Source organism: Portunus trituberculatus, chromosome 6, assembly GCF_017591435.1.
Source record: "Portunus trituberculatus isolate SZX2019 chromosome 6, ASM1759143v1, whole genome shotgun sequence".
NCBI classification, from domain to species: Eukaryota; Metazoa; Arthropoda; class Malacostraca; order Decapoda; family Portunidae; genus Portunus; species Portunus trituberculatus.
Genome location: NC_059260.1, coordinates 9,146,973 through 9,160,972, shown reverse-complemented (window position 1 = coordinate 9,160,972; position 14,000 = coordinate 9,146,973). Strand labels below are relative to the sequence as shown.

The window sequence follows — 14,000 nt, the reverse complement described above, 5'->3', positions numbered from 1 at the left end:
CGTGTTCGGCGAGGTATGATTGTATATATATATATATATATATATATATATATATATATATATATATATATATATATATATATATATATATATATATATATATATATATATATATATATATATATATATATATATATATATATATATATATATATATATATATATATATATATATATATATATATATATATATATATATATATATATATATATATATATATATATATATATATATATATATATATATATATATATATATATATATATATATATATATATATATATATATATATATATATATATATATATATATATATATATATATATATATATATATATATATATATATATATATATATATATATATATATATATATATATATATATATATATATATACAGGCAACCCCGTTTAACGAAGGTTCACACAACAAAATTTCACTACAACGAAGGTTTCATTTTACTACCATCTGCTCGTTTAACGAACACCAAACTCGCTTTTACGAAGTTTTATCCAGGTAATTTTTTCCACATTTGAAAGCCCCACCGTATCATGCAAGCTGACAGGCTTTTGAATACACCAGGAGCTGCTGGTACTAAGGCCTGCCTCAGGAGAAATCCTGAGACACCTGTAGAATAAAGATCAAGATCAAGCCTCTTGTGGACAACACAGGCGCTGCCGATACAAAGGCCTGACTCAGAAGAAATTCTGCATCACCTGTAGCATCAAGATCAAGATCAAGATCATGCACACCACTCACTCCCCAGTCAAAACATTACAACGTCACCAGCAGCTCATCTTCCCTAGTTCAACTTACCACCAAAACGCCCTGCAATGTGGCCTAACGTTCCTAAGAAGACCAAGATGTGTCTTACTCTCGAAGTGAAGCTGGGTATTATTCACAGACAAGAGAGAGGCGAGAAAACTAATAACATTGCTTGCCACCATCTTGACTGTCTACTATTTTCAAGTCAGCAGACTCTATTAAGAAGGCTGGTGAGACTGTATCTTCCTTGAAAGCTAAAAGAACCACCTAAACTCGTGACTCTACAATGGATAAAATGGAAAGCCTTGTGGAAATGTGGTACATAAGTTTTGTATGCGGTACCATGATATGCACTTTGTTTACATTCCACAGGTTGCCGATTAGTGTATTTCCCGTTTCACTCTCCCTCCCTTCATAAAGTTAAGATCATCAACATTATAAAGTTATGTACATATATACATTAGTGTACATTATAATGACTTGAATTTAACTACCGTAATGTTTAACTTCATAATTTTTACTTTCATTTAACCTTTTACTGTACTATGATGCAGTCTCACTTTGCTTACTCTAAATGGAAGTTTAAATCAGAGGTTAAACCTGTTATAATCGGTTTTTAATGAAGTTTTGCTTAACAAAGTGTTTTTTAGGAACGTAACCCCTTCGTTAAGCGGGGATTCCCTGTATATATATTGTTCCAGCCTAGCAGCGAAAAGTGGTTGAGTTGTTTGTTCTCTGTGAAACGCTCCAAGGCAGAACTTCCAAGTATCAAATGGCCAAGATGAGCTGCTCTGTCGTTTATGAGTTTATTTTTTTATAATTAGATAACCTTTCTGTCAGGAAGCCATTTTTAGATGTCTTGTGTGATTTTGCCTGACTCATGCCCTTCACATTGCTTGGCCAGGAGTCAAGTAGGGAGGTGTGTCATTTAGCTCTCTAATTTTTGCCTGATGGGTATAAGTTGACGAGAATTAGAATGAGAAACATCAAGAAGAGAATACAACTAGAAACAAACAAACAAATGTATCATTGGGAGACTGCTAGACTTTCAATTCTGGCCTCCCCTCTCCCCTCTGTGATGTGTGTTATCTCCCCCTCCAAGACACTCACCTCACCCCATGCCTCACTGCCAGGGTTCTCCACCATCTCTCTATATCAGGGGTTCTCAACCTTTTTAATCTCATGTACCCCTCAAAGTCTTTCAGTATTGATCACGTACCCCTTACCCACAATGCAGCGTCAGAAAGGGTAACAATAAATGCATGGTTTATTGACTTAGTTTATTAAATTTAAATTGTGTTATATATGTGGAGGAGACAAAATTTTTAATTAATATTAGTATGTTTCTATGAGGTAGTGTTGATAGGAACGGGTACCTCAAAGGCAGACACTATATGTGATTAGCATGCAATGCATTTACCAAAAAGGAACTATATCAGACAATTTTTGATCATTATGGCAGTGAACTAGTGTTGCTTGCAGCTAGTTGCAATTTGTAACTAGTAACAGTGATAGATAAGTCACTGTGTGTCTGAATAACGTATAAAATAATAAATCAGAACAAATATTATAGGTTTGCAAGGTTGTGTGACAACTGTAATCCAAGAGAGCTTTCTTTCAAGTGATGTAACTCCAAGAGTTTTCTTGTTAATGTTGTTAACATGTCCTGGTTCTAGTGTAGGACACATCCAGCCTAGCACATGTAGGCCACATTGTATACTACAAACAAATTTACAGCTATTGAAAACTGAAGCATTTTGAGAAACCTGCCACGTACCCCAAAATTCCTCTCACGTACCCCTAGGGGTACGTGTACCCCAGGTTGAGAACCCCTGCTCTATATCATAAGACTGTTATGATCTTTTCAAACACTTTTTTTTTTACTGCCTTCATCATCACAACTTTACATGACATAGTTCTCACAATAACACTATTACAAAAAAAATATGTTGAGACAAAGGTAGAAAGCTGTACCAGACAAACAATAAAAACATCACTATCATTATCTCACGTCAACACACTAATAATGACTCAGGTAGTGTCCAGTTCAGCAGTGAAACAGCAGATTGCCATGATGCTGCTGATGGCACCTCCCCAACCCTCACATTTTCTAGAGAAGCATTTATCTAATATGTTATCATATGATCATTCTCCAGGAAGTCATTATTGTATACACAATCATTTAATGTGCTTTCATTCATTGTTTTTTCTCAATTTATAAGGGGTTGGGAGAGGAAATTCTGTGCATCCAGATATTTCGCGTATTCGCCAGGGCCTTGGCTGCTATAATCCGGATACGCAAGCGATTACTATATTAAAATTTATACTTTATTTCCACACCACCCAATGGCGTGAAAGTCTTTTCTTTCTTAAACCTACCATATTAATATATTATCAACTAAGCAACTGAAAACAATGCTGTATACAAAGATAAATGTTATTGTACATATACAGTATCTCACACTTAAAATGGATGAGAAAGATAGATCTTTTATTAAAATAAACACACACATATTTTGAGTGCATACATACACAGTCAACCCTCGGCTATCGTGACTTCAGCTATCGTGTTTTATTGCTATCACGTACCCATGAAAAGCTGCTAAAATTTCATTATTGTGACCTCAGATGCCTGCTATCGTGCGCCCTGCCATGACGTCATGGGATATATGAGCACTCATTGGCCAAAACCAACTTCCCGCCAAGATCAATACGGTTATTGCATTTTCGGCTATGGCGCAGATATTTCAATCCCAATTGGGCGCGATAGCTGAGGGTTAAGTGTATCAGATTTACAACCATTTCGACTTACGGCCGGTTGATTGTAACCGATCTAGGTCGTAACTCGGATGGTGCCTGTACTTCCATCTCTTTCTCTCTCCAGTTTACTCTTTTGCAGTTGGTCTCCCTCTAATAATATTTTTTCATCTCTTCATATCATATTATCTAAGCACTTAATCACCTCTCCTTGCATTTCCTTATGTTCCTCTGTTCTCCATGTATTTGTCTTAGGCAGCACATACGTGACTATAATTCTCTGTTTTTTCCCTTCTACTGTCTTGATTGTTACTCCCATAACTTCTGCCATGCCATCCCCATAGTGCACTTCCTCCATACATATATTACATCAGAAGGGAAGGTATATTTTTAATTTACCTATTCTTGGTAAGAGAAGTATTTATTGTACACTTCTTAAATAATAATGTACTCTTTTATTTCAACATTGACTGTAGAATAAGACATTATTAGATTATGAAAATATTTTTTTTACATTATTCAAAGAGAATAAACTACTGAAAAAAGGAAAAAGAGGGGGTGTTTAAGGGTCTCACAGACAAAAGCACTCTCAGTAACAGACAGTGTGCAGCAAAGGAGAATCCTTCACCCCAAAGTGTGAGGTTCCACTGTACCATTATTTTCAATGTATTTTAGCAAACACTCAAAAGCTTTGTGAAATTTGTTCAGTTCATTGATCTCATAACTTAGAGCAGCTAAATTTTGGAAGATGTCTATGTAGTGTATATGATGGTACCTTTTTCTCTAAAAATGTCTTAGGAAATTACCCTACATCTTATGAGGACAAGGTTAAATACTGGGACAGTGGTTGGTGGCAACAGAGGCTCAAAAATCTGTTATCTTTGCAGGTGTAAACAAAGTGATGAGAGGTACTACACCATAAAATAACTCTTTCTTTCAAGGTATCAATACATAATAGGTCATACTTACTGGTAATTCACATAGAATGACATCAATCAGGAAAAATTTCCCAAGTGACCACACACTATGCATTGTATGAATCAAAACAACGCGGTCAGTGATTTTGATCTTGACACAGGCAAGCATCACTGTGTTCTTTAGTGTGATGCCAATACTCCTTGAGCTAAGACATACTTTCACACAATTGAAATTTCACCAATCTTTTAACATTCTTATCTTGCATACATGTAAAAGGAAATGATAAAAAAAGCTTTGTAGTCTTTGACTCTCATAGTCACTGCCAACGTCATAGGCCAGGTACATGTTTACATCTCACAAGTCACATCAGGATTGGTGTGTAGCCTACTAGCAAAGATCAAAGTTTTTAAATGCTGTTACCTGTTAAGAGTGATCCACTCCTAATAATGGTTCACTGGTTGGCCTTTAAATTGTTGGAATATTCCTGTGCCTTGTCAACAATCAGAGACATCTTTCCGTTGGATTCTGGCTTTAGTTGAACCCTATTACTTAATTCCTCCTCACACATCACCATTCTTTTAAATCTTATGTTCTGGCCTATAGCACCTGTAAGGAACTTAATAGTATTGGAAGTGCTGTTAAGCTTCCACCCATTAGTGGCACTGGCAGTTTTATTTAAAGTGGTACCCATATTAGGGCCCATATCACCACCCAAGTGCATCTTTGGTGTAACCACCTAGAACCTGGGTGTCTGGTGACATGTAGGTAACTTTAAACCACTCAACAAATGGCAAAGTTTCAAGGCGATATGTGGTGGGATTCGAACTTACCTGTGGACATCTGCCCGATCCCACGCTCACCACCATATCCACAATGCCACCACCTCCCTCCCATAGTCATGTATCTAGTGTGAGTAAACTTAACCTCTTCTCTTTGGGCAACAGAAAATGGCTCCTGGTGCCATATTCAGGCTGGATGGTTGAGATACCTGACTCAAAGGCTGCTATCTCTCTCTCTCTCTCTCTCTCTCTCTCTCTCTCTCTCTCTCTCTCTCTCTCTCTCTCTCTCTCTCTCTCTCTCTCATTACAGAAATAATGGTAATGAAAAGTGAATTTTCATAATAACATGTACAATAAGAAATAAACCCTTGCAAATTTTAGAGAAGAAAATAGTTTGCCTTCTCAAAGTCATTTTCTGAAAATGACAAATGAGAGAAAACATTAATTTTTATGGTAAACTAATCTCTTGGTACCATAAATAAGAAATAATAAAATAATTATTTCATTAGATGTGTCACAAGCACTCCAATGATGCAAAATACGCATCATCGTGTTGAAAGGGTTAAGTTGTCCTTTTCACCTGCTGATTCACCCTGTTCCAGTTGGCATTAAACTCTTCTGAGGCTAGTCCCCAGGATTCAATCCTTTTCTCAATCCCAACAATCTTGCAATTCCGCTATGTTCCCTTTACTACCAACACAGCCCCATCTGACTTGACTTGTTTATACTAGCATGCCACAGGTTCATTTTAGCTGTCTTATCATGGTCACAACACCAAGCCTTATCCTGACTTGTGTGGGACTCAGTATCATGGAGTTGTAGCTGCCATGTGGTTGCTGCTGGTCTGGGTAGTAGTGAGCTAGAGTACTTGAGGTGCTGATAGTGCTTGAAAGAGTGAGGTCAAACCTCACTCTTTCACCTACTTTCATAAGCCCAAAGAAATCTGTGTGACATGCATTGCAATCTTAACAAGTGCTATTTTCCTAATAGTGCATTATGTTAAATTAGTAATCCATACTTTTATATAGTATACAAAATTTACATTATCATACTACATTATAGTTATGATAACTTTAAATAACTGAAAAAGCAAGATCAAGGAATTAAAGGAAGCCTTGTGAACCACAGCCTGCAAGGTCCTTAAATTAAAGCCCAACAAGAAGCCTTGTCAACTATAAGAATTCAGTGCTTGACCAAGAGATCTTGAATCATGTGCAAAAAATGGACTAAGATCAAACCTGTGGGAGTTGGACAGTTTGCAACTCCATTATGAGAATACATTAGGCCATATAGGTCTAGGTATTCTGGCATAGGATTTTGACTCTACAAAAGACTGATTTTTAGCTGTTACCAAGACTGAATTTTGGCTGTTCCCTAAGCTGAAGTTGTCAGTGAAAGAGTCTTGATTTGAACCCATGAGGATTATCAGTGCACTTGATCACTTGATAACCATTCTGGAACAGAACTTCCAGGAAGGCATCAGGCAGTGGAAGGACTGATAGTCTGTGTGTAAAATCAATACAGATTTGGAGGTAACCAGAACCATAGCTCCAATGCCGAGTTTTATTACAAGGTACGTGCGAGCGGTAACACAGAGACCTGCAAGTCAATTGCAAGGTTGTCACAATACGTTCATAACACCCGATAACATTAACACAAGTACGTAAACGAACGGAAATACAAAATACTGAGTGACTCACCCAACAGGTATTACAGATGAACCTGGACTTGTAGGCAGGAAGGCAGCCGGCCAGCAAGTGACCTGCGCTGTTCTGACCGGACTATATATACAGTAGTATAGGTGACGGTGAACAGGCATGTTAACAAGCTTAGGGTACTTTGTTGGTAATAACAATCCAATGATAATCTTAACTCTTAGGCAAACACTCGGCAGTTTGTATATAAAAACCCTATTATTATATTCACAGTCTTACACCACAGTACTCCCTCCAGAAGTACGGAGTACCAAAACATTACAAGCAAAACGGAACACAGCATACCCCAAATGAACATCAAGCAATAAAAAAAGAAACTATAATAAAATAAATAAATAAATAAACATGAAACATAGAGACTTCACATAAATATCACAAAAGTGTGTATACAATAACAATCAAAAGTAGTGATACTCTGGCTTGACACGAAAATGCACTACCCTACCGGAACGCGTACATTGAGGAGAGCTAGAAACAAGGTCTGGAAAAAGAGGAATAGAAAGAGAGGAAGGAGAGACAAGAGGATTACTTAAAGAACTGCCGCAATCTACACTCGCATGAGGAACAGGGAATGGGTCCTTCGGCAGCTCATAGGCAGGCTTAAGGCGATCAATAGAAACTGCCGTTTCCCCCTGAGGAAGCTGAAGAAGGAAGTACTTTTGCTCTCTCCGAACAACATCGTACGAACCAGTATAAGGTGCCTCCAAACTCTTCTGAACACGGTCAACACGCACCCGGACCCGAGGGCACGTACGCAAGTCCTTAGGGACATAAGAATCACTAAGAGTGTGACAGTCACCAGCTGCAAAGGATTCAAAATTTATAGCCCTCATTTCCTTGATGAAGAACTGCAAGGTGTCATCTGTAGTGTGAGTCTGTGAAGCATCAGAAAATAGCAGGTGAGGACACATCATGTACGCCCCTGTAACAGCAGTAAACGGCGAAAAATTAGAACTATTTGGCATCATACGGAAACCTAATAAAACAATGGGGAGGGCAGTAAACCAGTTTTCCTTCCGCGCTCTAATAGCCGCCTTCAGGCGTCTATGATGCCTTTCAAGGACACCGTTAGATTGGGGGTGATAACTCGTCGTGCGAACACGATAAAATCCCACTAGGGAAGCCAGATCGGAAAATAACTCTCCCTCAAACTGAGCAACCCTGTCAGTCACCACATGAAGGGGAAAGCCAAAACGCGTCACCCAGCCGTTCATAAATGCAATCGCGACAGAGGTTGAGGTGGTATTGACAAGGGGAATGGCGTCTGTCCACCGCGTAGCCCTGTCAATACACGTCAAAAGATACTTAAATGGCAAGGGATAAGGATAATTAGGCAGTTCCGCAGAAGGTAAGGGACCCACAATATCAATATGAACAGTCCGAAATCTATCCATTGGTGCACTAATAGGTGTGACAGGTGCGTACGTGTCTGTGAATTTTAGAATCTTGGCAAGGAAGGCAATACTTGACAAAGTCTTGTACATGTTTATCAATGTTTGGCTAAAAGAACCGTTCTTTAACTAACCTTGCAGTATACTTAACCCCAGGGTGAGAAATATTATGCAAAGATGAAATAACCGCACCCCTAAGAGAGGCTGGCACAAAAGGTCTAGGAGAAGCTGTTGATCTATCGCACCACAATGTAAGATCATGGGAAACATCATATTTAACCAAGCGCCCTCTATAATCTTGAAGTTCAGCATCATCCAGTTGAGCTCTCGCTATACCATGGAGATCAAAAACATCCACTGTGACTGCATGAGTTGACCGAGACAGACAATCTGTAACAATATTATTGTCACCACGAATATATTGAAGTGAGGTTACAAATTCAGAAATAAAGGACAGTTGGTGATCAGATTTAGGTATAGACTTAGAATAGAAAGCAGACACAATGGGTTTATGATCCAGGAAAAGCGTTACATCATGACTATCTATAACAGATAGAAAATGCAGCACAAAAAGATAAGTTGCTAAGAGTTCTCTATCATATGTTGAGTAAGTTTTCTGGACATTAGACAATTTCTTAGAGAAAAACCCTATAGGTGATGGTTTAGCGTCCACCATTTGGTAGAGTGCCGCACCAACAGCCAGACCAGAACTGTCAGTTACAAGTTGGTATTGAGTGGAGGAAGTAGAGGGATAAACTAGAGTAGGACAGTCAAGTAAAGCCTGCTTCAAACAATCAAAAGAGGCTTTAGCTGACTCTGACCAATGGAGAGAATTAGTAGAATGGTTATGTTTCAACAATTCCGTTACCGGATGAGCTATTTCAGCAAACCTTGGGATCATTTGCCGGAAGAAGTTGAGCATACCCATAAACTGTCTCAGCTCCTTAGATGTTCCAGGTAAGGGAATTCTGATATAACAGCAACTTTATCGGGTGGTGGTCGAACTCCAACAGCACTCACCTCATATCCTAGAAAACTCAATACAGGTTTAAAGAAAGTACATTTGTTCACATTCAGTCTTAATTTGTGCTTAGAAAGTATTGCAAGAACATTATCTAAGTCAGTAAGGTGTTCCTCAATCGAGGTACTAGCCACAAGGATGTCATCAAGATAACAAAAAACATTATCAGTGTTGGCTAGAATACTATCCATGAACCTCTGAAAAGTGGCCCCTGCATTCTTAAGACCAAAAGGCATGTATTTATACTCAAAGAGCCCAAAAGGTGTACAGACTGCAGTCTTAGCAATGTCACAGGCAGCAACTGGGATTTGTAGATAAGCTCTCTGTAAATCTAATTTTGTAAACACAGTTTTACCATCTAAAGACATCATTAACAAACGCAAATGAGGAATGGGATACTTATCGCTTACCGTGACACTGTTTAGATCCCTGTAATCACCGCACGGCCGCCATGTGCCTGGCTCCTTCTTGGGAACGAGATGGAGTGGCGACGCCAAGGTGGTCGATCTCTGAATAATACCAGCATTTAACAAAAATTTGAATTCCTGTTTGGCTGCTTCAAGTTTCGTACCTGTGAGAGGTCTAACCTTGAAATGAACTGGAGAGGAATTTCCAGTATCTATGTGATGGGCAATGGCTCCTTCCGCACAGTTTTCAGAGTGAAGCTGTAATGGGGCTGTAAGTATAGGATACTTTAAAAGTAAAGATTGAACATTAGAGTCATGAATACCATAATCGATATTATAAGCTAGCAATAGGGAACTTGAAGCTTCCAGGGGAATTTTACTTTTGGTTGTTTGATCAAAGAGTGTATGTATTACTTCGATAATCCACAAGTAAATTTTGAGCACTCAAAAAATTTGTCCCAAGGATGGGTTGTGTCACACTACCCACCACAAATGACCACGGGAAAGAACGCCGTAGGCGTTGAATCCCGAGCTCCACATTGACTTCACCATGACACTTAATCACTTCACCTGACGCATTAGTTAAATTAACATTAGTTGGTCTTAGGAATGGCAACATATCAGGGTGGGAAGGCAACAATGAAATAGAGGAACCAGTATCTATAAGAAAGGAATGAGTCTTACAACCGATTTTGGCACTAATCTTAAGTGGCAATCCGACGGTTGTTAAGTTCACAGATTGCCCACCTAGTTTTCCAAAAAATCAAGGAGTGGCTGGTTAGTACCTGGTCTGCTTGGTGAATGAGAAGGGGATGACGAGCGTGAAGGCCGCCGAGAACTTGGCAACATGTTGAGACCAACCTTTGAAGAAGACAGCATGCACCAAGGTTTACATGACTTGGCATTTTGTCCATAATATAAATGATACCTACATACCCGTGGCCTTTGCTTGTCATGGAAAGCTCTAACACCAACTGGAATAGAAGAGTGGGCATAGTTTATAGTCATATTTCCACCTGTTGGATCTCTGTGTGAGTATGATGGTTTGGATGTGTACACCTGATTGACTTGGGCACCACAGGTCATGTTATAAGACATAGCTCCTCCAATGACGTGCTGGTATCATAAGTGGCAATTAGAGGCCTGATGTTGTTTGGCAAGGCTTTTATGAATTTTATTCTAAGAAATTCCTCACCAAGAGCCAATGGAGTTGCTATCTTGCGTAGTTCACGCAAATACTGAGTAGGTTTAGTGAACGAGATTTGGTTCTGAGTCACTAATGAATCAAAAAGTTCTGGCTTAGACTGTGAGAATAAATTAGTCAAGGCTGTCTTGAGTTTGTCATAACAAACAAATTGGATCACGTCATCACTCACCTGATTTAGAACTCTAACAGGCAAATTTGACAACACATGGTGAAACTTGGTGCTAGATACTGTTATATTCGCCAAAATGAACTGTGATTCAATGATACTAAACCATCTTGCTACCGCGGTCTCATCAAACACTGGTGGCTTAACCGCCACAGCCGCAGCAGCTACGCTAGTGGTGTCACTCTTGACAGGATCAGACATTATTGCGAGTCACTGTCACCAAAAAAAATTGTTCCTTACGGTGCGTAAACGTGATCACAGGCTAACACACTGCGCTGACAGTCCAACACATCTGAAGCCGTGAGGAATCGAGGAGCTTGGCAGGGTTTCAATCAGTACCACTGTAGCAGAATGGAGTGTTGGTATGTGTAACAGCCAGCTACACAGACCTGGAAGACGTAAGTAGGCAACAAGCCGCCACGTCACTTGTAACGACTGCCGCTTCACTCCCGGATGTGTCGCTGTGTTCCCCGCCTGTCCACTGGTCGCCGGCCAGTCAGTCACTCCGATCACCGGCCCGTCACTCCGTGCGCCTGTCACTCCGGGGTCACCAATTTGGAGGTAACCAGAACCATAGCTCCACTGCCGAGTTTTATTACAAGGTACGTGCGAGCGGTAACACAGAGACCTGCAAGTCAATTGCAAGGTTGTCACAATACGTTCATAAATAACACCCGATAACATTAACACAAGTACGTAAACGAACGGAAATACAAAATACTGAGTGACTCACCCAACAGGTATTACAGATGAACCTGGACTTGTAGGCAGGAAGGCAGCCGGCCAGCAAGTGACCTGCGCTGCTCTGACCGGACTATATATACAGTAGTATAGATGACGGTGAACAGGCATGTTAACAAGCTTAGGGTACTTTGTTGGTAATAACAATCCAATGATAATTTTAACTCTTAGGCGAACACTCGGCAGTTTGTACATAAAAACCCTATTATTATATTCACAGTTTTACACCACACAGATGTAGTTTTAGTGGGATTGCTCAGATTAGAATGTGGAAGATAAGCCACTCTTTGAGCTGATACTTCTGAATAAACCTCATACTATGTGGCAGTTATAGTCACTATACATATATTTTCCTGTTTTATATTTCAAAACTTTTTGATATTCCTTCATTTGTCATGATACATGCTTTTGCATCCTTTTAATAACCAATCATCCACTACCTATGATACATCCCATATTACTATACAGTTAATTCTGTCATATGCTATCTCCAAGAATGTGTCATATTTTTTTTTTTTCTCACCAGCATTTTTCAGTTGCTTACTTGAATATAATAAAAATGTCTTTAGTACCTCTACTCTTTATGAAACTCTCTTTGTTCTTGACAAGATCTCCACATTTCTAGTCAAAATTGTGTGAATATTACTATATGATATATGTTACTGTATACAATGCAGGCTTTTCAAACTTTTTTTTTTTTTTTTTTTTGAGGAAAATTTTGAATTCATAGTTGCTTTGGTTGTTATACCATAATTTAGTACTGAAACAAAGTTACCTATTTTAGATATTAAAACACAAAAATTGCCATATAATAATAATAATAATAATAATAATAATAATAATTGTAATAATAATAATTTATAGCAGACATCTTAGCAGTAGTAGTGTCAGAAGCTGCTAAGACAGGGTGGATAGATGTCTGGGAATGGATTAATCCATTTTACATTGATTCCAATGGAGAAAATATCTAGTTTTCAATTTGGTGAATAATATTCAGGAATGATTTGAATTTAAGAACCATTGTTCCACAACATATTAATTTGATGATGAATATTATTTTTTTTTTGTAGGAATTTTTATATCCTGAAATAACTGGAATAGCTTCCTGTTTTCTTTTGCTGGATAAAGATTTTTAGTAAAGAATGTCAGTATTTAACTGTTTTAAAGAATTGACCCCCAAAAATCTTTCAACAGGTGTGCTGTAAAGATTTGTCATCATACGACCCATTTATTACACATGAAAATGGCAAAAACCACAAGAAGGTAAGATACACATGTATATTTGTAAGCAGATTCAGCAGGTATGAGAGAAAATGAATCTATCCAAACCACAAGAGTTTTGTTTTATGAATATTAAGTAAAACCTCAACTTAATGAATATTCTTTTAAAAAAGTTCAAATTTAATGGATGTATTCTAAGGAGTGAGAAACACAACTGAAAATAGTTTTTGAACCAACCACACTTGGTAACTGCAGTATTGTCTGCAGGTTACTTCAGTGCAAACCATGATTGCCAACATTGATAATGACTTACCAGCTTTGGTACATTTTATCATTAGTATGTTGGGTATTTCTTTATAGTTCAATATGGTAAGTTTTAGAATGGTGCCTCTTCCATGTGCTTACTACAACACACACACACACACACACACACACACAGGGCGTTCATGCACGACAAACCTGATATGTTACTATTCGAGGGTGATAGATGTAATACAGGAAAGAGATGGTTGGGCTGATGGAATATATCTGGATTTAAAAAAGGCCTTTGATAAGGTACCACACCAGAGACTGATCTGGAAACTTGAAATGGTAGGAGGAGTGCATGGCAGTTTACTAAAATGGATGGAAGACTTTTTGGTAGGAAGAGAAATGAGAACAATAATTAAGGACAGACCATCAGAATGGGGATTGGTGGAGAGTGGAGTTCCACAGGGATCAGTGTTGGCACCAGTAATGTTCGCAGTCTACATAAATGACATGGTGGATGGGGTGTCCAGTTATGTGAGCCTATTTGCAGACGATGCAAAATTGTTACGAAAAGTGAGATGTGACAAAGATTGCGAACTACTCCAGGAAGACTTGGACAGAATATGGAAATGGAGCTGTACATGGCAAATGGAGTTCAACAC

General features: G+C 38.4%; 1 protein-coding gene across 1 annotated transcript in view; it reads left to right on the top strand.

The window, feature by feature from the left end:
• LOC123517268 overlaps window positions 1–14,000 on the top strand; it is a 230,171-nt gene that overhangs the window by 96,365 nt on the left and 119,806 nt on the right. Inside the window, exon 6 of the mRNA XM_045277241.1 lies at window positions 13,063–13,131. Within this exon, the coding sequence (XP_045133176.1) occupies window positions 13,063–13,131 (69 nt within the window). The remainder of the gene's footprint in view (window positions 1–13,062; window positions 13,132–14,000) is intronic.